We start from the raw sequence: 25,986 nt of genomic DNA, 5'->3' as shown, positions 1-25,986 counted from the left end.
TCTAGTATTCAAGTCTGACTTCAGAACTAAGATTGTTGGGTTTTTTTGAAAGAAAGAAAAATTCACAGGAAGCTGCATTATCCAGAATCAGATTATCCATTGTCTACATTGGCAGGCAGTGACTCTTCAGTCAAGGAGTCCTTGTAAGATTCCAGGGGTTATATCTTGGTCTTCCTGCATGCAAAACATGTGCCCTACTCCTATGGGCCTTCCCCCTTTATGTTTTCAGAATCTTGTGCTTGCATGCCTCTAGCCATGGGTTAAGAAGGGACACGGGTGGCGCTGTGGTCTAAACCACTGAGCCTTTTGGGCTTGCCGATCAGAAGGTTGGCGGTTCAAATCCCTGTGACAGAGTGAGCTCCCATTGCTCTGTCCCAGGTCCTGCCAACCAAGCAATTCAAAAGCACACCAGTGCAACTGATAAATAGGTACTGCTGTGGCAGGAAGGTAAACGGCGTTTCCGTGTGCTCTGGTTTCCATCATGGTGTTCCGTTGCACCAGAAGCAGTTTAGTCATGCTGGCCACATGACCCAGAAAGCTGTCTGTGGACAAACACCGGCTCCCTCGGCCTGAAAGTGAGGTGAACGCTGCAACCCCATAGTCACCTTTGAATGGACTCAGTCACCTTTACCTTTACATGGCTTAATAATGAGACCCGTGTGTATAGGGCAGTAAACTAATAATAATAATAAAGCCTTCACAAGTTGAATTTAGTTAAATATGCACAATTTTGTTTATTGAAGAGATTAGGACAAAAAACATTAAACCAAATACAAGACAAAGCACCAGAGGCAGTAAAATCCCACCATGCACATCACCAATCTTTCCTCCTACAAGTTTATAAAATAATAAACATTGTTGTTTTGTTTGTTTTTAAAAAAGAAGAAATCCCTCAACACAGCACCATCTTCAGAGTGTAAAAACATTACTCCTTTATATTCTTAAGATACCAAAATAGAACCAAGGCAGGTCAGCTGCAGCTTTGTCTCTTGATAAGGAACTGTGGAACTATCAACTTGAGAGTGGGATCGAAACCTTCCCTGCAAGAGCAGGTGTATAGCATCCATACGTCAAATGCCAAGTACGCACATGCCACATAACTATAATTAAGCACGAAATTCAAGTAACATTTACATACTACAGAGTCCACGTGTACCTATCCAAAAAACATGACCACTTCACAAAAAACGCATACAGGCAGTAACATCAGAACAACTGAGGTACTGGAAACACAAATATTTATGCCAAGAGATCTCTGTTTTGTTTGTTTTCTTGTGTCCCCACCCACCCCAACACCCCCTCAATATCATACAGCAATATAAAAAGCAGTAATAAAAATCATTTGCCAGTCTAAATCAAAATGAAAGCTCTCTAAGGAAGGTGGTGGCGTTGGGTGGGCGGGCTAAAATAATAGTAAAAAATAAAGTATTATCATTTAGGGACAGGAATACCTGAAGAGCAAAACAGAAGTGTGTTAACTACAGCATGTAACATGTCACCCCCAAGTCAACCCGTAATTAAGTACTGGCTTAATTCATCACAACTGTGACAGTTTAATCAATAAATAAGTCTTGACAATACAAAAAGGTGCATATTACCGTGTACTTTTTAGAAGACAGATCTGTGTCGTGGTAATATTCAGCTTATTAATAGATCAATGAGAAGAAAATTAAAAACAGTATCCTGTTTAGAAAACGAAAACAAGAAAACCCAAGTCATTGCCTTTCCACAAAGTAAGTGTAGGGGTGCCTTTTTCCCTTCAAATATAAAGAGCTCTTCTGATCATGTTCAGGGGTGTCAGAGGAAAATTTGTTTACAGGGTTAGGGCTTTCCCCCTTTTTCTTCTTTAGGTGATGCAAAGGTGGCCTTCCCCAAATATTGTGGTCAAAATTCATGTGCAGTATACTGGAAGCCAGTGTTTTCAATCCCGGTTAAGAAGAAAAACACATAACCCCAAATATGGACAATTATTCTTTTTCGTTGTTGTCAGTTTTGCTAATAAAACAGTCAAATACGTCTGAATTGTAACTGCTTCCTGCCACAAAGCCATTTGACCAATAATAATAACAATAATCAAACTAACCCTGAACAGCTTGTGAGTTTTCATCCCTTCAAGGGACGTGGAAAAGAACATTTTAAATGTTAATTCCTCCTGGCCCAAAATAAAATAAGGAGAAATGTGAACTTTAGAACAACCTATCAAAAGGCATGGTTTAGCACCCACTTCTCGTGTGTTCCTTTTTGTGCACTACCCCCCGCCCCGCCCGCCGAAAATGAATCCCACTTGTAACTATTAAACATCAGATTTTTTTGGGGGGGGGGGAAATAATCCAGGAAAACAAAGAATAAAATAATAGCTAGTTGTACCTTCCCTGAATAATGGCTGAAGTTAAATATCTAACAGTGCGATGCCAAGATGCAAGTTGAGGCAAAAGTTTCTATTTACTGGGAACTGTAAATACATGAAACGAAACGGAATCAGGAGTGGATTAGTGGCTGCACTGGAACTTGGGATGCGTAGTGTCCTTGGCTCCATAAAGATGAGAAGCTACAGTCTCTCTGTGTGCTGCCGCCTCCGTTATTTTCTATGTCAATCTAACTGAATAGCAACGATTCCTCCCATCTAAACCATCCACATGCTACATCTGTGGTCTTAGCTCACTTATTGGGCGTTCCTTCTCCAACCAGGAAAAAAAAGAACTCCAGGTTGTCTCTCTCACTCTCTCTCTTGCTATCAAGCCAGGCTGAGACACAGATATAATTCTGCACGGCCAGAAAGGACTCCCTTCATGTTGTCCCTTCCTGGCCATGCAGAACCCAAAACACTAGTCCCCGATGCTCAGTTGAAGAACGGGTCCGAGTCCTCTTCCATGTTGACATCAGGCACCAGCTGATCCGTTGCTTCCTTAGCACCATATCCTGAATTAGACACATTAAAATCTGTAGAAAACCAAGGGTGGTCCAGAATTTCCTGCGAAGTCAGCCTTTCTGAGGGCTCCCGGCGCAGAATGCTACGTATAAGGCATTTCGCCTTGGGGGATAGAGTCTCTGGAATGCTGAACTGCCCGCGGCGGATCTTGCTGAAGAGAGAGCTAGGCTCAATGTCATGAAAGGGGTAGCGTCCAACGAGCATGGTGTACAGCATGACTCCTAGACTCCACACGTCGGCCGCCTTGCCAGAGTAGCTGCCGTTTGTGTTCAAGATCTCTGGGCTCACGTAGGCGGGGCATCCATGCTTATCGGAAAGGGAGTCGTCGTTCCCTCGCAAAATGTAAGCATCTTCGAGGCTCTCCAATTTTACTCGAGTCCTGTAGGGCAAGAAGAGACAGGCCACAGTTAGACTCACTGGCAAATACCCACGCAGTTGCCTTGTTGCGCCAAGACAAAGGACATTCAAGAATGCTCACAATCTTTTTTTCAATTCTTGGCCCATCAAGGGAGATAATGTGTACATGGACATCAGCGTCTGAAATTCTCCAGGCACTGGGAAATGGCCCAGGTATTTCCCAAAATGCCAGAAGCTGGTCCGGCAAATGAATATCCAGGGAGTTAAGATAGGCACTGACTATTTCAGAAGTTTCCTTTCACACATATCATTGGACTTGTTGGAAAGCAAAACCCCAGTGGTTTTTAGTTTAGAAAACCAACAGCTTGCAGAGAACTACATAAGCCAAACCAAAGTCTATCATGTCCATTATTTTTTTACACTTTTTTTTTTAAAAAAAAGAACAACACTTGAAGTGCTTCATAAACACAGCTAAAGGCTACACTGGAAAGATACCAATGTAAACCATAACCCAATAAGTTTTCCCTCCAAGGCATGTGTAGTGAGTATGGGTTGCTCGTGCGTAAGTTGCCGCCTCTCCTGGCTATGTTGCCTTGTTAAACCTTTCTGTCTGGACAGCCCTTCACTTCGTGGCTGCCTCAGTCGCTAGCAGTATCCGTCAGTGGGCGTTTCTTAAACCTTTTCCAACATAAAAGTTGTTTGACGCCAAGTCTCCTCCTACTCTCCCTGCGCGGAAGTCTTCTGCGCAGAGAGGGCGTGGGTAGCGGAGGACCCGTGCTCTCCCCGCTGGTGTCCGGTGAAGAGTCCTGGAGCCCTCTCGCCGATTCCCCCATCTGCCCCCCTTTATCCCTGGTGTTGCGCTGATTTGCTTCCCCATCTGCTGAGCTGCCTCTCTCCCTGCTGGGCCCTTCACCAGCATCATTTGAGAGCCTTCCCTCCACCTCTAGCTCTGATGTCAGTTCCCTGACAGCATGGTTCTCCCATTAAACACAATCCCCATTTCTCAAGTTTAAGGTATTTGTTTCATTTTCCTTAAGGTATTTGTTTAAAAATTGACAAAAAGTGATTTTTTAATTATTATTAACTCAAACAGTTATAAGACTACCCCTAAAATAAAAAGAAGAAAACAGTAACAAGGGCAAAAAAAACCCCAGTAACTTCAGATCATGGTGACTCACAAGAGCATTTTCACTTGTGTAAGAAAAAAAGTATATAGACATGCCTTAGAAGTCAACCAGACTCTCACACTTAAGTACAGAAAATGAACACAAGTGATGCAAAGTCATGTGTTTGTTTAGTATAGCAACTGGCCTCTGCAGTCCTCTGCAGTAGCCTCGTAAGCTCTGGAAGTTTCCCAGAAATCTAGCACCCCAAAAGGGTTCATTTATTCAATGAATCTTCCTTTCCTCAAGGTTTCACCCACACCCACTCATATCCACAGACAACCGCGAGCTTAGCTCAGTATTCTACCACCAGCTTGTTAGGTTCTAGTTTAGAAAACAGATAGCCAATAAAAAAACTAAAAGCATCCAGCCATATTTACCAGCAAGTCCTTTTGACAAAGACCCTTTGGATAAGTAATTAATAAATTGCTTTAATTCACTAGCTCTTACCTAACAGGACAGAAGCTAGCATTTCACCACGGCTAAAAAGCTATTGTTGATTTCTCCCTCAGGGCATCCTCTACATTCCAAAACTTTCTCGAAAGCAGCCATCGCATGCCACTGGAAGTCAACCTCCAGTTCTCAGTGTCAATAAGGAAGTAGTAAAACTTGATTTGATAATGTCCCAGCTAGCCCATAATAATAAAATGTTGGAAAAGCCAGTGCTAAGGGATGCTACTCACCAGCTTTCAAAAGCCCTAGCGACATATTATATGCTTTTTATCCTATCAAATCACAAAGGGGATCTTTTATAATTTAAGAAAGCAGTGTGGGAATGCGACAAAACAGTATTTGGAAAACCTTGCATTGCTGATGTTGTCCAAACCTTGCATTGCTGATGTTGAATTGCTGTGATAAACCTGTGTCTGGAATATACCACTTCAGATGGGGCTTGTGTGATTGAATTCTTATTCATTAAACAAAACTTATTCTACATAGAAAACCATATGCCACTGAGTCAACTAGACTAGAAACTTTCTCCCTAACCTGGTAGTTGCCCATGTAGAAGGATATGAAAAATAATTAATGAAGGAACATTGCCCCATGAGGAGCGCTCTGCCCACCAAACCATCTGAAGTGGTTCATAAAGCCCAAACAAAAATTATGCCACATCATTGAGAACTAAATCCCAGGTGCCATGTTGAGCATAAAGTGGGGCTGGGTGATATATTGACCCAAACTGATTTGAAGTCCATATTGTGATATCGGTTTCATAATTTTTGACCTGGCAATATATCATGAATCATGATACAGTGGTACCTCTGGTTGCGAACAGGATCCGTCATTTTGCACGTCTGCACATGCGGCAAAACCCGGAAGTAACCCTTTCCGGTACTTCCAGGTCACCGCAGGATGCAACCTGAAAACGCACAACATGAAGCAAACGTAACATGAGGGGGAAACCGTGAAGCTAGACAATGCCTCTGCGTAGTTCCATCCTTATTTCAGGCATCGTGATATATTGGTATATTGTTAACCCTGGATCCATCAGGGCCCTTCTTACATTTCATAAATAATCCTGGACTCCTTTCATAAATAATCATAATCATTACAGTGGTACCTCGGGTTACAAACACCTTGGGTTACAAACACTTTGGGTTACAGACTCCGCTAACCCGGATGTAGTACCTCGGGTTGAGAACATTACCTCAGGATGAGAACAGAAATAGTGTGGCGGCGGCGGGGCAGGCCCCATTAGCTAAAGTGGTACCTCAGGTTAAGAACAGTTTCAAGTTAAGAATGGACCTCCGGAACGAATTAAGTTCATAACCAAAGGTACCACTGTACTTTGCTTTCACTTCCATGCCATTCTTATATAATTTGTCTGCTTCCAGAAACAACTGTTTGCTTTTTAAAAAGCACCAGCAAAAGCTGCCCTTGATTGCTTTGTCTCTCTTGGAGGGCCGGTTCACGTTTACGATCTAGAAATACTACGTGCACAACAGACACCTAACCTGTGTGTGTGTGTGTTACCCAGGAACACACAATGTGAGATATATGGCCTATTTCCATTGTTTGTCCGCTTCCAAAAATAGGTGGAAGGTTTGCAGAAATCCAGGCCAACGTAAGCGCAGCTGTAGCCGCACGTTGAGTTGCACATTTTGCTCGATGTACAACGGAGGTGCTGCCAGAGTGCTGCACACACACCCATTTCCAAATGGGCAACACACAGACCAGCTTTAAGTGAAACCCGGGAACAAACACAGAAATAAACTATTACGGGGCACAGCCACTATCTCTTTAGCTGCAGTCAGGCACTTCTTGCCCGAAGGATGAACAACCGGAGGCAAGCAAGATCTGAAGCATATAGCCTTGACCCTTCCAATTCTTAATCAAGGCATACTTAAAAACTTGCTCGCAGCTTCTCTTTTAAGTCAGCCTCCCTCACTGATTGTTTTGCAGATAACAGCTTAGGACACATCTGCTTACAGAGGCATTTGGCGGAGCTTTGGGAGTGAATATGACCATTTCAGATGCTGCAGCTGAATTGTTCCGGATAGTTTTTATTGATCTAATGTGATTTTAACGATGCTTAAATTAATTGCTTTATGCTTTTTATTATGTATGCTCTCCTCCCTGAGATCTTCCTTGATATGGGGAGGTTTACAGATGCAAATAACAAGCAAACAAATAGAGCTAGAAACTCAGATATATAAGCTAGGCGCCAAATGGCTCCTTAAACCAGGGTTACAGTCGCCAAAAAGGAACACCTGTTTGCCATTTTGGGGCCAGACGGCTTGAAAGTTGTATTTTTCAACACAACCTTTCATTTCCTGAAATTATTTCTGATTGTGCTGATTAAATACAATGGATAGAATACTACGGGATATGTTGCTGATGTGTGAAAACATGCACCTCCAGATGGTGGGAGACGTCAGGCGCCATCTTGGCACTTGGTCACAAAATGGTTGATAACCAGGTGCAAAATGTGCCTGGCACATGGCGAATTTCGAACGCTGAATAAAAAACAATGACACTTGAGGTGATTTTCTCAGAAGCATGTACCATTTATATCTCACGTACAATCTGAGGGGGCGGGGGGAAAGGTCCTGTGCTGTATCACTGAGTTATACTTCTTCTCTATGCCTGAGACCTGTGGAAGCCTATTTGTTTCCCAGTCCCCACGAAGGACGTTCCCATACAGTTCTAGCACAAGTTCAGCATATGTGAAATCCCCACCACCAAGTGATACCAGCTTTATCATAGACAGATCCACCCCAGCAACAGATCTTTTATCAACATAGGAGGGTTGGTTGGTTTGGATCTCCAGAATGAAAATTAGAAAACACAGAAATTCTGAAGAATATAGAAGCTGCCTTTCCTTTGTACACCCTGTTAACTTAAGCGTGTGTCATGCTGAATATGCATACAGGGTATTTGCTTTATTCTGTTCATCTCCTGGCAATTTATGTAATCATCATCCCCACCCTTTTGTCAACCCTGCTTTCCCTCAATTATCTCTGCTGCTGTGTCAGTCAACATGCAATGCCCATAACTGCCACAGATAAGAAACCAGAAAGCAGAGTGCTTTTTGTCCTTGCCTTGGTTACCTTTCCAAAGGATTTATGCACTTCCCATGTCTCTCTCTCTATTCTTCTGTTTATTCTTTAGCAGAAAATCTGACACTGGAGGGTCAGGAACCCTCCCCACCTCAACTCTCGTCTCCCTTCCGGAGATATCTGTTGCTTAATGGACTCCGGTTTTTTTCTGAACAAAAGGGTGTCCTTTCGTTACATGTCTGACTCCTGCCACAAAGACTGGAATACCAATCTTGGCTTCATTTGATTCTCAGCACACGCGCACACCAACCTTTTCTATACTGTACTGAAGAATCAAGGACCTGCTGTCACAGCAAAGCAGATTTTGTTTAAACCAGGCCACTGAACAACAGCTGGCCTTTATCTGCATGTTCCACTATAATCTCTCGCAGGATAAAGAAAAAAGCAGGAGGAGGAGGAGCCATGCTTTCATCCTGCTGAATGGATTGGACCAGAGCAAATACACCGTGGATCAATGTCTGGGTAGCTTTTTACACACACACACACAGAGAGAGAGGCTTCATTTGTTCATAAAACTGATTACGGGGAAAGTACAAGAACCCTAAAATTATTTAGCATAGACAATTGCTACCCTAGTGCATCCGAAGAGTAAGAGAAACAAAAGCATGACACATTATGATTAGGAACTGCAGTATTGTCCATAATTTTGGTTGGCTTGGCATCACAATCTCAAATGCAGGGAAAGAGAGACTACCTGCAAGGAAGTAGGAAAGCCCAGGACAATGAATTGTCACCTCTCTCCCAAGTCTGCAGAAGTGAATGCCAGAGGGTGGTTCTTTGCCTCTAGCACATGGCAGAAAATGGGGGGGGGGGGGGAGGGAGGGAGAGAGAGAGAGAAACACATCATTTCCAAATTATCTGCAATGTATAAAGAATAAGCCACATTGTGTCATGCATCCAGGGTAGGCGCAGACAGCAGTGACCAGGGTTACATTTATGACCAGGGTTATATTTATGGCATCACCTGCAATGCTCTTTTCTGAACCCAGCTGCTAAACAAAGTGCCACAGGCAGAACGGACACAAAACTCCAATGGATATTTCAAGCAGCAAGTTGCCAGCATCACGTTTTAGATTAGAATCTAGATTTAGAGTCGGAACGCAAAAAAAATATATTCTCCTAACCCGAGCTTCCATTTTTAAAGACATCCTGTGAACCAATTGTTTTTCTGTTTCCTCTAGCCATGGGAATGGTTGCACTGAAATTAGTTAGATAAATAGGGGCTTCCACACAGCTAAATAAGATCCGCTTTATAAAACTTACTATATAATGCAAAGCCTTCTGTCAGAGCCAGTGTAATTAGAGTATATCATTTCAGTTCGGAAGAGGAGATAGAAGAGGCACTTGGGCAGACAGCATTATGCAGCTCTCAGATCACTGACAGAACCCTGCATTAGTCTAATGCTTAAAAAAAAAAAAAAAAGCAAGCTTGAATCATTGCTATTTAAAAAGGGGAAGCTATTCTGCCTGTGAATGCTTTCCCATTACTGGTGAATGAAACCACAGAAGTGCAATCAGAGGGCAGCAAATAGCACTCAGACGGGAAATGCGTCTTTGTCCCCATAGAAACCGTCAGGGAAGCCCATGAAAAACAATACCATTCTGAATTTCTTATCAATATGCCATTCATTACTTGAGTACATTCAGACTTGGCCCTTTTGCAATGTAACAAAACCTGATCAATTAAGCCTTTTCCAGAAGGACCTTCAAAGTAAACTCCTGAGTTAGCATCCGTTTCTGGCAAACAATCAGCATGTCCTACACATTTCCCCCCTCTACAGTGGTTCACATTATTCTTCCCTGATGAATCCGAGGGTTACAAAAGAGATTCTGATGCACAGGGAAATCCTATCCTTGAAATGAAACCCACTGAGCACAATGTCATCGCTCCACTCACCCAGCATTCTGGCAGAGCACTATGCAACACTAGTAGTGGGTAACCGTGCAAGCAGAACAATACACTTGATCTGGAAAGAGCCTATGCCTTGAGTCTCTGCCAGGGCTAAGGAGACAACACGGTGACCCTGCTGGCACGATAAGGAAGGAACAGGATGGGTTGAGAACTTGCAGCTCTTTAGATGTTGTTGGATTCCACCTCCCATCAACCCCCGTCAGCATGGTCAAGGATGAGGGGAACTGTGGTCCAACAACACATTGGGAGAACCACAGGTCCCTTCAACCCTGGAGCTGAAGTTAGTCAGGATCTGATGGTGCTTCATGGCTGGGACCCCACCAGGGGGTGGTGAAACGTTATGTTTTCAGAAGGAAGCAACATGACTTTACAAACCCCAAAGCAAGTCAGTGGGGGTCATCACAATGGGAGGGCAGGATTCAAACAAAGGAGTCAATCGGAGCAGGTCACAAGGGGTATATGGAATCACATCGAGTTCCAGAGCATGGAACTACAACATCCTTGCCACTATGTGCATTCACAGCCCTATAGACCTGCTGGGTCTTTGGTGATGTGGCACTTTGGAAAGAGGGAGTAAAAATTCAGGAGCAGATGCAAGACTTGATTTCTCAAACCCTTACATGTACCATGTCTCGAGATTCCAAGCACCAACATTCATCAGGATGATCAACTCCACTGCTGAACCTTTTGTTACACAATATAAGCGAATAATAATGATCCACGAGTAGATGTTGAAATCCAAAAAGAGTAGTCTAAACTCTGATGCCTAAGGAAGTTGCATAACTAGTCCCTTTCTGTTATTTGACAAATGAGAGTTATTGCCCAAAGAGGACGAAAATACAAACAAAAAACCCCTCCCACAGTCTTTCTACACATGGACAAGTTCCAAAATCATGAGAAAAAAGCGGGGTGCTTCTGGGATGAAAACTGATCTCTTCTTTCACCTGCCACAGCAAAGATGACCCTTCATTTGACCTTGTGACTTTCTTCTCGGTTCTGAGTTAATGAGGACTATCATCCTCCATAGTTACATAAACATGGCTTCTCAGCATGTGTGCACCTCAAGGGGGGAGAGTTGCACAAGAAAGCAAGAGGGAATGGCACAGATATCAAAGTGGATAAAGGAAAGAATCCGGAATACAAAGGAAAATGGAACACCACTCAATTTTTACCGGCGAGATCTGCAGTATCATAAAACCAACTGACGTCGTCTTGCAGAGGATGGGTTGCATATGACATAGCCGTAAAAGGATGCAATTCAATTTAAAACTAAATGCAGATCTTTATTTTCCCCTCCTCTAACACTCTATCCAAGCTCTAAGCATGCTTTTGGCTGGTCTTCCAAATGGTGAATTTCCTTTCCTACGCTGAGTCAGCCAGACCCACAAACCAGGCAAAGAGTGCTGGTATGATCAGGGAGCAGCAAAATTGGGTGCAGGTGGCAAAGCCTATTGGGGGGAAATTCAGCAAAATACCATTCTGGTTGATACCCCACATACACAATTCCAGCTCAAAACCAACCTCCAATCTGGGCTGTCAGAGACTTCGATAAACTTGTTCTCCTGCTGTGATCCCACGAAATATTCCCATCCCTGTTTGCACTTGCAATTAACTAAAATTAAAAATGGGAGACATCCTGGTACACTATACATTAAGTGCAACGTGTAGCTTGGTGCACAGATCCCTGGAAATTGGCATCTAAGGCAGGGATACCCAACATGGTGGGTCTCAGATATTGTCAGACCACATCGGGCCAAGCTAGCAAGGGTCCAATGGTCAACGATGATGGAAATTTTAGTCCAACAAGCTCTGGAGAGCAGCACATCTGCTACCCTGATCTAAGAATCTGGAATATATGCTCAGTCCTGTCTGTGTTGGGCCGACCCTTAACAGATCAGTGCTGCCACCTGATGTTGACAACTAGGACAAATTCAGTGTGGAAAAAAGTATGGGACTCCTACCCCAGAACCTCTGCAACCAGGAGTCTGTCAAATCCCAAACTCTACAGCCTCAGTTCCTCAAGTGGAAAAAGCAACAGCCTACCACACAGGGTTTCTGAGATGAAGCATGCTACGAAAGCTGCAAAGCATTTTGTGACCTAGCATGACTGCAGAAACCCATCACCGATGTTGTGATCGTTCCGGAACCAATAAATTCATAAGCTCAGCCTTAAGAAGCATCTTAAAACAGGGGCCTCCCATAATTCCTCCATGGCTCTTCCCCCCCCCCCCTTTACCCAAAGCATTGCTCAAAAGGTTACTAGCTCCAACTGTAAATCACTGTAAATCAGCTGGCTGCAATAAAGGGTGACAGGCGGTTAAAAAACCAGAGTCATTCATTGCTCTGAGAAATCTTACTACTTGGCAACCGGTAAGGAATGTAACAGCTTGTGTCTCTGGTCACATTTTTGTGGGCTGAGTTTCCTTTCGCTGAATTGTTAAATAAAACAAAACAAAACAAAACAGAGCAGAGCGAAAACCTGAAATGATCTACCCAAGCATCTACTGGAAGGTATAACTAGAAAGCAATGCAGTAGGACTGTGCATACCCCATTAGTAGTAGTAGTAGTAGTAGTAATAATAATAATAATAATTTATTATTTATACCCCGCCCATCTGACTGGGTTTCCCCAGCCACTCTGGGCGGCTTCCAACAAAATATTAAAATACAATAGTCTATTAAACATTAAAAGCTTCCCTAAACAGGGCTGCCTTCATATGTCTTCTAAAAGTCTGGTAGTTGTTCTTCTCTTTTGACATCTGGTGGGAGGGCGTTCCACAGGGCTAAGACTTAGGTCCAGCTCCTAAGAGAAGGGCAGTGGGAGAGCATCCCAGGTTCAGTCCCCCAGGTGGGACTGTCCCCTGCCTGGAATCCTGCCTGGAAACTTGCTGCCAGTCCAGTGCAGACAATGCACCACTAGATGGACCAATGGTATGACTTGTTACAAGGTCACTTCCTATGTGCCCCAGTGGCACAATACCTACTTTCCTGCAAGCCAGTTGTGTCTGGCTGCTGTCTTCCCTGGAGGTCCAGGTACAAGGGGCATAGGAAGCAATCATACCTACACTACTATTCCATCTAGGCATGACTGTGCCCATGAGGAAGGAACTCCTATGCCGCTGCTACAGTGATATGCTAATTGATCAGCTTAGGTCTTGCTAGGACTGACTCTGGCCTTTGCAGATTTTGGTTGTAATGCAAATCCTAGCTAAACAAGGTAAGCAGGTGGGATTAGATAACCAAAGTATACAGACCAACATAGCTACATACAGACCTAGTAGGCATTCATGTACCACACTGGCTTTTTAAACTATTGGGACGCAAAGGCAAGTCAGGTTCTTTCTCAACTCTCAACTAGAGACAAATCTCTTTTATGCAAGGAAATTCAGAAGTAAACAGAATGCCTTAAGTCTCAATATTTTAAAAATGATTCCAACCTTGTTAACAAGACTGATTAACGAGCACAAACTTTTTCAGTGTCAAATATTGTGACAGCTAATATTTGAATATAATTGAAGATTTAATACCCTGCAAACATTAATAATTTGCTGGCAAGAAAAATAAATCTATCACTCAAAGCAAGCTCTGTACCTAGGCAGTGTTTTAGCTCTAGACTCTTATAATTTAAAAGAGCATAAAAGTTATTTCATGCAAGACCCACAGATCGATCCTTCTCAACAGACTTGAAAGATAGACGGGACCATGCCTTTGTGCTTTGGCCCCGACATCAAATTATTTGCATCCATTTTGCTCCGACAACTCCATCCACACAAGAGATCTAGGTGTTGCCATTTCAAGCACACAATTTTGTAGGCAAAGTTGTATGCACAGCCCATTGGCTTCTCCGGCAGTTCCCAACAAACAGCGGAATGACTCAAAGCATCTAGAACACATTTGTGGCATAGCAGCCTATTGAAGCTTCCATTCAGGTAAGCACTCAAAGTCTTACCCATAGCGCAGAAAATGTAAAGCTGGGGAACTGCACCTCCAAGAATTAAGGATCACAATTTACAGTATACACTTGTACAAGGAGAGTCTATGAGCATCCTGTTCGATAACCTAAGCACCTGCACAAGGATGCATTTGCAAGGCAACTAATGAAGAAGAAGAAGAGTTTGGATTTGATATCCTGCTTTATCACTACCCTAAGGAGTCTCAAAGCTGCTAACAATCTCCTTTTCCTTCCTCCCCCACAACAACCACTCTGTGAGGTGAGTGAGGCTGAGAGACTTCAAAGAAGTGGGACTAGCTCAAGGTCACCCAGCAGCTGCACATGGAGGAATGGGGAATCAAACCTGGTTCACCAGATTACGAGTCCACTGCTCTTAACCACTATACCATCAGAGTCAAGGACACACATAACTGCACTGTCAGATTAGAGCATCTGTACTGAGGTGGGCAGCAGCAGTTGATAACAGTGCCCCAGAGCCACACAACAGCTAAGAACTAGGGAGAATCAAGGCAGACAAAGTACTGCTAACAAGCAACCATGAGAATACAAGATCACAGGCGTATAGAAAGGAAATAAGGAATGTGTAATAACAGGGAAAGCAAACCAAATGGCAGTCACAAAAGGGAGCATGCTCTCTACACACACTGACCTAAAAGACTCATTGGACGAAAATGGGTGTGTGTGTGTGTTTAAATGGAAGGGGTTTTTTTTGTTTCCACGTAAGTATTCCAGTTCAGGCTTTTGGGCACATGCCCCAACCAGGCTTCCCAAATTCATAGTTGTGACAAGGTGTGCAAGGAAAAAGACACCACAGCCGTTGCATGAAAGTAGCTGCAATCAACTGATCTTAGCCACCTCAGTTAAATTAAGTTCTATGTTCCACTACAGGGAAACACAGGGAACTGCATTCAAAATCCTTCTCATTCCAACCAAGACCCCAGTTACTCTATTGTAGGCCCAGGGGTGGGGGCGGGGGGAGAAACCAACACATTACAAGCAATTGGGGGGGGGACGCAGGTGGCACTGTGGTCTAAACCATCGAGCCTCTTGGGCTTCCTGATCGTAAGGTCAGCAGTTCGAATCTGTGTGACAGGGAGAGCTACCATTGCTCTGTCCCAGCTCCTGCCAGCCTAGCAGTTTGAAAGCACACTAGTGCGAGTACATAAATAGGTACCACTGTGGTGGGAAGGTAAATGGAGTTTCTGTGTGCTCTGGCTTCTGTCATGGTGTCCCATTGCGCCAGAAGCGGTTTAGTCATGCTGGCCACATGACCTGGAAAAGCCATCTGGGGACAAACGCCAGCGCCCTCGGCCTGAAAGCGAGATGAGCGCCTCAACCTCATGGTCAAATCTGACCGGACTTAACCGTCCAGGGGTCCTTTACCTTTACCAAGCAATGTCTTTTCCCTTCCTCTCTAACAACACTCCATTCAAGCTGCATCAATTTACAGAACCTGGCAACAAATACTGTTGCCTGACAGCAGAAACACAAAATATCCCCCCCCCCCCCCAAAAATATATTTATAGATGTTTGAGTTCTAAATCAATAGTACTTTGAATACAATCAAAAGTTCCTTCCACGTCACCCAGGAATTATGCTGAGGAACTTGAACATCACAGCTTGAGAAGGCGGTCCAACTAATCGAGTTTGCAGTTAACATTTCCTATCACCAACCACCACCAATTTTATTCTGCCAAATCCATATTGCCAGCTAGGAATTGGGCATTTTGCCAGTATTTGGAAAATGGGAAACAAAGGAGAAAGACTTGCCTGTGTTAGCACAGGTGCGTGCATAGTGTGTGTGTGTGTGTGTCTGTATAACACAACAGGCAAATGTTCTGTCTACTCTTAAAAGCTTTCCTGGTTTCCTTGGTAGGCGGGGAAACAGTCAAAAAGTGTGAGAGCATTTTTAACATTCATCCAGCGATGGCAAAGGAAAGGAAAGCTGAACACTCTCACCAGTCAGTCAAACACACTGGCCAGTTTTTTCTTTGTAGATACCAATTATTGCGGTTTCAGGAATGTACTGTTTCACGCTTCGCATTTGAAGAAGATTTTATGAAACATGCTAAGGAGGTTTCAAGTAATGCAGAAAAAAATTCTAACTCTTTTTAAAAAAGTGTTTTGCAGGTCACCCTGAAGACTGAGCAACTTTTTGTTTCTGGTCCTCATTGTTCTAGCACCATTCCCTGTTGTGCCTGTCAACTCCAGCCATGGCATTTACCTTACGTGATGTAAGTACCCTAGAAAACTGATAAGCACAGGAAAGGAATTCTAATCATCAGCAGCCCCAAACACACTGATTAGCAGACACTCACTCTTGCTTGCTTGCTTGCTTATGGTGCCAAGATGGAAAGGTAAAACACCCCTTTGCCTTATCCAGTCATCCCAAACATCTAAGAATTCTGCTGTATTTACGGGACATCACACAGGCAACATGTTTTTTTTCCCCTTCCACTGCCTCCTCCAGTCTCCTTACCTCCATGGATATTATTAGCAAGCTTAAGAAACCAGCTTAACATGTGTTAATTCATTACATTAACAAAGAATTACAAAAGGTCCCTTCAAGTCAAGCTTAATGCATTGAAAACGTGTGTGTGTGTTTGTGTGTGTGTGTGTGTGTGTGTGTTTTAGAACCTCTGCTCCAAAAGTGAAATCTCCACAAAATGCTTAAAAAAGAGAGAAAACAACAAACATCACACAGGTAACTCACATCTTATGCTTCTTTTACTTACATGATCACAGCTTTTTGCAGGTGAGGAGGAAATAAATGAATGGAAAGAGGAGGGAACCCCCTCTTCATTTATTTATTTCCACCCACCCTTACACAGCTATTATTGCAGCCTTACTCAGCTTTGGGGAGGAAGCAGGTAAGCAGCCCAAAGTCAGGTAAGCAGCTCCCCACACCTTGCAGTTCCGGTGGGTGGCAGTTCCGAGGGTTCCTGGCTTTGCACATTTTTGGGTTTTACGAGTGGACCCCCGGAACCAAACACTCGTGTAAGAGTGTACTAAAACAACCCAGACGTCCCCATGCTTGCCCCGCTTAGAAAAGAAGCAGCGACACCTGTCCTGCTTTACAGACCAGTAAAAGGTCTGTTAGGTGATTCACACATTTTTACCTGAATGAAAAGGCACACTCTTTGCCTCTAGTCTCCATGTTCCCACCAGTAATCAACAGAGACAGCCCTTTGAGCCACTTGGTGCAAGATTCTCCATAAGGCAGAAGTGAATCCCGGCCAAACTTTTCAGTGGGTAGGGTAGGTTGGGGTTTACAACACCCTGGCAACAAGGGCTTATTGCTCCAAAAAGCAGAATATAGATTAAGCAGTCGCCAAACCGGGGTGGGGTTGGGGTTCGGGGTGGTACACGCTTTATTCATCCCTTCTTCTTTTTATTTCTCTTATAAACCCATCTGTCGCTTTTCTACGACAAAGCAATCTCTCACAGTAACTGCCAAAAAACAACAACCCACTTTTTCCCAGGAATCAAATGAATGGAAAATAGAAACCCACAGTTCAAAAGATATGTTTGTGAGTGCAGATTGTGAATGTGTGTGTTTGTGTACAGAAGGAGTATTAACTTTGGTTTTAAGAGGAAAATCACAAGTTAACTTGTACAGATTCTAGTTTAAGAGAGTGTGTGTGTGCGCGCGCGCGTGTATGTGTATGTATATATGCATGCGTGTAATTTCATTACATCTTAATCCCATGTTTCTTTCATGTAACTCATCGCCATACAGATTCTCACGAGGTCTCCCATCCTAGACCTGCTTAGCTTCAGCTTCAGCTACATGGCGGTGGTGGCTTCACCCCAGGGACCAGAAGGAAACAAGGTGGTATAACCACCACCTGCTCTCCTAGATCTTCCATCAAAACTGGCAGGAATGTTTCCTCTACTTCCATATGGGGCTATCAGTACAAGCCTTCAGAAAACAACCCCTTTCAAATCTGCATCCCTGACACACTCCTTGGTGGATTCCAAAGGGCCGGGAGGAAGGGAGAGAAATCCCTTACCTTTCTTCATCCTTGAAGATGAATTTCCGCAGCTTGAGATCTCGCAGCACCAGCCCGCCGTCGTGACAGTGCGCCACAGCAGACGCTATCTGATAGAACAGCTTGGCTGCTTCCTCCTCCTTCAGCTTCTTGCAGGTACGAACAAAGGAATGCATGTCCCCATAGCTCCTCTCAAAGAACACATAGGCTTTCGTCTCCCCGAGAATGATTTCAGTGATTTGGTTGATGTTGTCGTGAGGGGGCAGGCAGAAGCAGGGCGCAAGCAACTCTTGGTAGCAGCCGATATCAAACACCTAGAGACGCAATTGGCAATAAAAACAAAAGGGTTAGAGATAGAAAGGAAACAGGCTGTAGCAAAGGCACACCGATTTGAAAACTAATAAAAACCCCTCTGCATATTACAAAAGCAAAGATGTCCAAATTGCAAACTGGCGCTTGTGTTTCAGCAGACTATGCCCTAAGCAGTCTGGATGTGCTTTCTTCCTTACGAAAACTAAACGAGGGTTTTCACCCCAACACACACTCCAACCGGCCGGCCTATGTAAATTATATCCGCGAGAGAAAGGAAAGTGAATGGCCTAATTTCCTGGCTGATAAGAGGGGAGAAACATAAATAGGCTTGTTTTAAAAAGGAACATCCGGTTCTTTGCAAACAAAAGCATCAAAAAAATTCGACGATAGCTCAGAATCTATGAAAATTCTGATTCTGGATGGCCAATAAAGTTACAGCAAAGGGGAGGGGAGGGAAGTACAGTCATACCTCGGGTTGGGAACACTGCGGGTTGCATGTTTTCAGGTTACGGACTGCGCCGAACCCGGAAGTACCAGAATGGGTTACTTCTGGGTTTCGGCGCTCACGCGTGCGCAGAAGAGCTGAATCGCATCACACGTGTGCGCAGATACGGCGCTGCAGGTTGTGAACGTGCCTCCTGCACAGATCACGTTTGCAACCCAAGGTTCCACTGTATAGTGGTACCTCGGGTTAAGTACTTAATTCGTTCTGGAGGTCCGTTCTTAACCTGAAACTGTTCTTAACCTGAAGCACCACTTTAGCTAATGGGGCCTCCTGCTGCTGCCGCACCACCGGAGCACGATTTCTGTTCTCATCTTGAAGCAAAGTTCTAAACCCAAGGTACTATTTCTGGGTTAGCGGAGTCTGTAACCTGAAGCGTATGTAACCCGAGGTACCACTGTATCACGCTTCAAAACATTTAGGGTTCCCCCACTCTTGTTTTGCTTTTATGCATTGCCTCTGAGGGGCTGTCCAATCTGTCCGTCCACCCATATCACCAATGGATCCAGCACCCAGACACTCATTTAGCTGTGATTCCTGCATTGCAGGGGGTTGGACTAGATGACCCTCGGGGTCCCTTCCAACTCCTCAATGCTATGGTTCTATGCATTTACATCCCAGCTTTTTCTTTTTTCCTCCCAAGGAGCTCAAGGTGGCAACCATAGTTCTCCCACTCCTCATTTAATCCCAAGAATCCTGCAAGGTAGGTTAGGCTGAGAGGCAGTGATCGGTCCAAGGTTACCCAGTGAGCTTTCAAGGCCAAGAGAGGATTTGAACCCTTGCCTCCCAGGCCCTAGTCCAACAATCTTGCTACTATACCACACTGGCTCCGTATTTATTAACATTTTTACCATTCACACAAATTGGTTACTGACATAATTCACCTTTCTCTTCTTATATGTGATAATTGCACTCTCAGTTGTCTCCCAGTTTCCCCCTTACCTCTGTATTCCCATTTTATTTTTTAAAAAACCAGGGTTGAGGCACCATACATTGTTGGACTCCATTTCCCATCAGCCCCAGCCACCATGGTCTAAATGGTCAAAAATTATGGGAATTGTAATCTAGCAACACCTGGAGGACCACAGGTTCCCCCTTACCCACCCATCTTGCAAACCAAGTTGTGCTACTATCACCGCCTTCTTCTGGTTATCAGAGGGGTAAGTCAACATGGTGCCCTTCAGACTTCAATTCCCATCATGCCTGACCACTGGCCATGCTGCCTGGGGTTGGCGAAAGTTGTAGTTCTGGAGGGCACAGCCTTGTTTCCCATTTCTACACACCACCTTCCTTTTCCACAGCCTGGATAGCTCGGTCAGTTAAAGAACATGGTGCTGATAATGCACCTGAGGTTGCAGGTTCGATTCCCTGATGGGGCAGCTGTGTATTCCTGCATCGCAGGGCGTTGCACTAGAAGGTCCTCAGGGTCCCTTCTGACTCTACAATTCTATGATTCTATTCTCTGGCAGTGGAAGGAATGAGGGAAGTCAAAATTCTTGTTGGGCAACACAAATAGTGCCATGGTCTGCAACTCATATGGAAGCTGAAGGCTCTCAAATTCCTTCCTCCCCTCTCCAATATGCAGGCAATGGCCTCTTCCATCCCCAAGCACCAACAGAGGTTGGCAGAGTCTATCCCATTCCCCACTCCTTGTCTATCCACCTGCTCTTCAACCCTAGGTTCCCAACAGTTCTTGGGCTACACTTCCCATCTTCCATGACAATTGGCTAAGGTGGCTGAGGAGGATAGGCGTTGTAGTCCAACAACAGCAAAGCACCCAAGGTTGACCGCCACATAGGAATTTGGAGCGGAGATACAGAAAACACCTCCCTTGCTGTTTCACAAAAGGAAGGAGTTAAAGAGGCCTTTGGTGACGTCTCAGAGTTGTGTCTGAAATGCTAAAAAAACGAGGGAAGGACTCTGCTGTGTTTCCGTTGCTAAGCAACAGAAAACACAAGGTTTCGGTTGCTGTTCACACGGTGACAGGGCGGGCGGTTGTAAGATGAGGCAAAATGGATAGCCCTTCGCTTGTGATGGCTTGCATAGGAGAAAATTCTGGGAGATGTGCAACAGGGAAGCTTAGGTGCAAACGCAATGATGGCAAACATGTGAGACGTCACTTTGGGGTTGAGCCCCCGGGTTGCGAGTTCCCTACCCATAAGACTAGGGAAATGTTCTAATGGACTTGCAAACTTGTATTTGCCTTATGGAGATTTTTAGTGCATCTTTTTTAAGCAGCACGAGTGGCTCTCTAACCTTGCAAGCACATCCACCTTGTGTTCTCGTGAATGAAATGGCAAGGAATCGCCAAGCATGCTGGGAAACTCAAATATAGATATAAAAAAAATGTTCCACTAATCCAGCGATTATGAATGAATCAGTGCTTGAGACATTTGGATTCCAGGCAATGGGAACGTTTCATTGAGAATAACGGGTGCACTGCAGTAAGAAGGCATAACCAGTGCGTGACACAAAGGCTTTCATTATTCGCAAAGGCTGCGAGATTCTGATGCATTTGTCCCTTGGTAATGAAGGTCAGGAAGTTACAAAGTCAGATTAATGCTGAAGAACGCAGGCCAACCATATTGCGCAACGTAAGGATAAATGACTGTGGCTCACCACTTGCTCTTTCTATAGCTTGTAGCTTAGCAATTCAGAAATTAATTTAAGGCACGCAAAACCTGTCTTGAAGCCATTATCTTCTGTAATGCTCTGAAGCGGAACAGCACTTGCCTTTGAGATACCTACTAGCAACATCCTATGCATGTCCATTCAGAACTAAGTCTCACCCAATTCAATGGGTCTTGCTCCTAGGTAAACATGCAGAGGATTGCAGCAGGTTGAGAAACTCTCTAGCAAGTTTCTATAAATAAGTGCAAGCTTCGGCAATTCCATGAACTGCATTCGCCACAGCTCTTCCTGTTATTCCTGACGCGTGGAAAGAGAAAAGATCTTTTACTTGGGCCTGTTGACCGCTTAACTACATATCTGTAAAAGGGAAGACCACTGCAGGTGGTGTTTGTTTTTGTCTCCTCCAGATGTCTTCCTTTCAGGGGAACCCATCAATGATACCAGAAGCTGTGGGAACAGATATACATTCCCACCACAACTGCAGTCTCCTTGTGAAATATTGCAGCACATCGTCTGCATGATATTATTTGTCTACTCTGAAGTCCTGCTGAATCCAATGAGGCTGACTCCTAGGTAACCAGGATCAGGATTGCAGCCATGACCACCTTCTAAGTACTATAAAAACATGTGGCCCTCATGCAAGGAAAACGTTTCTCCTTAACAGCCAAATTTCCCCCTAAGAGCCATTTTTTTTAAAAAAAAAATGTCATTTTGACTGGCTCCCCCAAAGCTTATCTTTGTTGTTCTTTATAATGCAAAGTCAGGACATGTGACTTTATAGGTAGTCCAGTTTAGCTCTTTCCAGCAGCGAGTGTAAAAAAAAGAGCTCATTTGGATTCTAGAATGGCATTTTGCATACTCAGGGGGTTCCAGCCAAATTAAATTAAGCCTCATCAGCCCCCCTTTGTTATCTGGCTCTTAATGGGGGTGGGGCAGGGGGGGAAATCCACAAGCCTGTTTTTACTTAGACAAGTCGGTTGATTATTATTATTATTAGCTGTATATGCAAGGGCACTATTTTTTCAGGAGCAGCCAAAGAGGCAGATTTTGTTTTGTTTTTTAAAGGCAAACATGAAGGGTTACAATTTTGCAAGCGAGGGGAACTGAAATGTTTTTGTTTTTTTTAGGGAGGCATTCAGTTACGAAAAATGGTTGCCAGTGTCCTCAAAACATGAAAATTCCTAACACTTCCCCATCCTGAAGCTCAAAGACATTATAATGGACAAAGATGCTCTTTCATACAGGACTTCTGCTTCTGTAGCACAGTAGTTTCCTATACCTTTAGAACACAATCACAGGTGGTTTTGGATCGAATTTAACTACTAGATGTGTAAAAAGAAGTTACTAGCTCCTGAAAATCTTCAAACAGATAAGGCAGCCTTGCGAGATTTGTGCATCTTCATAAAGATGTCATTCTTTGCATTTCAGCTGCTCATTCTTTGGCTTTCATCTGCTCCTCCCACAAGAGGCTGATAATATTTTGATTTGCATCTATTTTGGACAAACTAATGCATGCATTTTAAATGATCTGCACCATCGCTCCACTTTCTGGTTCCTTGTGCAGTGGAAGTCCTTGCAAGGTCAGAGAGGCTCTACTTTCCATAATCAGGTATAAACTGCACAATCTTTATTAAGATTTAAGGGTCATGACTCACGGGTGGCCAGTACATTTTTTACTGCCCTGAACAGAGAGCTCTTTGCGACGAACCAGGGGCTGCAGTTTAATTTTGTCGCCACATATGAATCTAAATAAAAACATCCACCTGGTCTACAGTGACCAAAAAGCTTGGATTATTTAAAGGGTAGTCCATGTGTCTATATCACAGCCTACCGATTCAACACTAGGATTGCAGCTTGTTTGGGTTTTGTTCTCAATCCCATAAAAATACACATTTTGGGGAAAATATTCTGTAATTACAAAGGTGGTGTAGTGTGGCAATCTTCCCACACAGCCTTTCCAGGGGCTGCTCCAGGAGCAGAGCTCCAAGAGGGCACCAGGGAGAGTGAAAGAAAGAGTAACCACAGCAGTTTAGGAACAAAGGAAATAGTATCGCCTCTGAGTGAATGGACGCCACTTCCCTCCATAGGAGAAGCATGTGGACTTCCTTTCTCCACAGTTTACCTTCACTGGGGAGCTGAAGAGACCGGAGAAGCCAGCAACCTACCAAGTCTGAGCCCTGTTGTTGTTTTCTGCATGGCCTTCTAACAAAATAAGCATGCAAGTGTGCAAGGATTTATTATTATTATTGTTTCCTGCTGAAACGTGGGCGATTGTGTTTGCAAACAATCCATGGCAAGGAGGCTTGGTGCTCGTGTGCATTTATTTTAAAAAAAGAACTCGGATCCACATTCCAATCCCACACATGTCGCCTTGCAAGTAAAACTCCCTCTCTGAGGAATCAGGCTTCCTCCCAAGTAAGCCTACACAGGTCTGCAGTCTTACACAGAGGCAAAGCTGCCAACTTGCCAAGTTTGCATCCAGCACCACCCAAGGGAAGTGAAATATCCTCGGAGGACCGGTTGAAAATTAGCAAGGGATTCCCTTTTGGGAAGTCAGAAAGGAAAGAGAGGAGGGAAATTAGATTATACGTACTTCCACCTATGTGGCCTTCAGAGCCTAACTCCCCTCCTCCTCCCCTCCCCAAGTCTTTGGCTCCAGGCCACCGTTATAACGTGGCCATTGTCTGGAAAGTTGCTGAGAGCCGTTTAAATTATGCAAGGATTTTTTCTCTCCCTGTTTGTTTTAATTAAACTTCTCCCTGTGCTTAAATCAATGGTTTGCCGCCGCCCCCAGCACACACAGCGCCCACTCCTGAGTACTTTCTAAAAATAAACTCGCTAGACAGAGAAAGGCTTAAAAAAAAAATTAAAATCCCAGGGGGTGGGAGAAGAGAAGAGAGGCAGGAAAGTTGTTACCTTGCAAACCAGCTCCTCCTCGCTGTGCAGATGCACGGCTCGAAAAATGTGATCTCCTTCCAGAGGCTCCAGCAGTAAGTATTTCCCGATGCAAGAAACGCAATGCGGCAAGTTGGGAGTCTCTGGCGGGCTGGGTGAGCCGAGGTTGGGGCTGAAACTCTGGCTGGACTCGGTGGGCCTTACAGAAGAGAGCTCTTCAAAATCCTGGGTTTTATTCCGAGGTCTTCCATAGCGTGCGATTGTGATTGGGGTTGACCTTTGTATGTTCATGGGGATGGAGAGAGCAAGCCCTCCAAAAAAAGGTCCCCCCAAAAATCACACAACACGCACAGATGCAGGCGGGAGCGAGCAGCAGCAGAGCGCGCGCACACACACACACTACCGTTTTGGAGAAGGGGGTTTATTGTGAAGATCAGGCCGGCCGCAACGATGCCTTTGTGCTGTCGTCGGAAGAAAAGAGGGGGATTTCGGAGGGCAGGTTTCCGTGGGGTTAGTGTCCAGTTTATGTCGCCGAGAGAGGAAACAGGAGGTAGGGGGTGCGGAAACTGGAGAGCCGGTGGCCAAGCCGAAGGATTCCCCTCTCCCGGAGAAGCCCGGCACGTCGGGGAGCTTTTGCGCAAGAGAACAAAGTAACACAAACAAAGCCAAAGCGTGAGTCTTTGCAAAAACGTGGCCTCTCAGGAAATGCAACTGTGGTGTTGTTGTTTTTTAAAGAAATAACAATGGAATGAACAAGTCGAGAACGGAGAGAGGTGAGAATCGGTATTAGTATTTGGCTTCCTCTGCGCTCCTGCAAAATCCTCGCACGGCTGGAAAAGTGTTAAGTTCAGGTAACGTGCAGCAACCAGCCAGACGACTGGGTCCCCCCCTTCTTTTTTTCCCCCAATCAATTTTTTTCCCTACGATTTAACTGTAGATGGCGTCTGAAGCTTTTTCCCTGATAGCAAGGACTATCCAGATATGAAAAAAAAAACCCAAACCACAACGAGGGAGCATTTAACTTCAGAGGGTCAGCAAGGAGCTCCAACAACAACAAAAAGATGAAAAATATAATATATATATAAATATATATATATGTATATACAAATACACACAGAGAAAAATAGAAAGACGCTATTTGGTCATCGATTTCTTTACTCCTCTCTCTCTCTTTTTTCTTCCTTTTGCGGGAGGGAAAATGTTCCTAAATTGAAAGGCACCGTCACCACCGGGAAAGAGAGAGGTGCGCGAAGATCCACGCGCCCGCGACGACTGCTCTCGTGTGCGCGCGCCCTCCCTCGCGTGTGTTTCCTTTGATCAGACAAAAAGTGCAATCAAGGACAGGCGCGGATCAATTCTCTTCCATTTCGCGTGGGGCTGATTTGCTTATTTATCTCCAACTAGAGTGGGGGGAGAAAATCCCTTCGCTTTTCAGCAAATCCTGGAGCGCGACGCGCCTGCAGCGGCGATGATGATGATGGTGATGATGATGCAAAAGAAGCAGCAGCATGAAAGGCGAATACTTAACAATAGTAGCTCTGCAAGAGAGGAGACCTCCTTTCGCCGGTTTCCTCTTTGTCCCTCCTTTTGAGAGTCCTGAGATGCGGAGGAGATGCTGCTACTTTAAAGATGCACGTTGAATATGTGCGTGTGTGTAGAATATATATATATATATATGTATATATACTCAGTTATTTCAGGCGTCGATCTCTCTTAATTCCTGGAGGTAGGAGGAGGAGGTAGGGAGGGAAAGGGATGGCCGAGCCAATCCCTTTCAGCAA

At 44.4% G+C, this 25,986-nt stretch overlaps 1 protein-coding gene and 2 long non-coding RNA genes across 4 annotated transcripts in view; 1 reads left to right on the top strand and 2 right to left on the bottom strand.

Moving 5' to 3' along the window:
• LOC308472852 overlaps positions 1-25,986 on the bottom strand; it is a 360,690-nt gene that overhangs the window by 40,393 nt on the left and 294,311 nt on the right. The window lies entirely within an intron of this gene.
• On the bottom strand, positions 710-25,149 carry TRIB2 (tribbles pseudokinase 2). Its single transcript, XM_080998051.1, has 3 exons — positions 24,227-25,149; positions 17,887-18,179; positions 710-3,308 (listed from the first exon to the last, which is right to left on the bottom strand). The coding sequence occupies exons 1-3, from the start codon at positions 24,494-24,496 to the stop codon at positions 2,840-2,842; spliced, it is 1,032 nt and encodes a 343-aa protein (XP_080854177.1). The 5' UTR covers positions 24,497-25,149; the 3' UTR covers positions 710-2,839.
• Positions 24,941-25,335, top strand: LOC308472850. Its single transcript, XR_013983773.1, has 2 exons — positions 24,941-25,056; positions 25,143-25,335. It is a non-coding gene; the product is annotated as an uncharacterized lncRNA (long non-coding RNA).

Source organism: Podarcis pityusensis (genome assembly GCF_964106645.2).
Source record: "Podarcis pityusensis genome assembly, chromosome: 3".
Classification (NCBI taxonomy): Eukaryota; Metazoa; Chordata; class Lepidosauria; order Squamata; family Lacertidae; genus Podarcis; species Podarcis pityusensis.
This window is presented reverse-complemented; position numbering and strand designations above follow the sequence as displayed.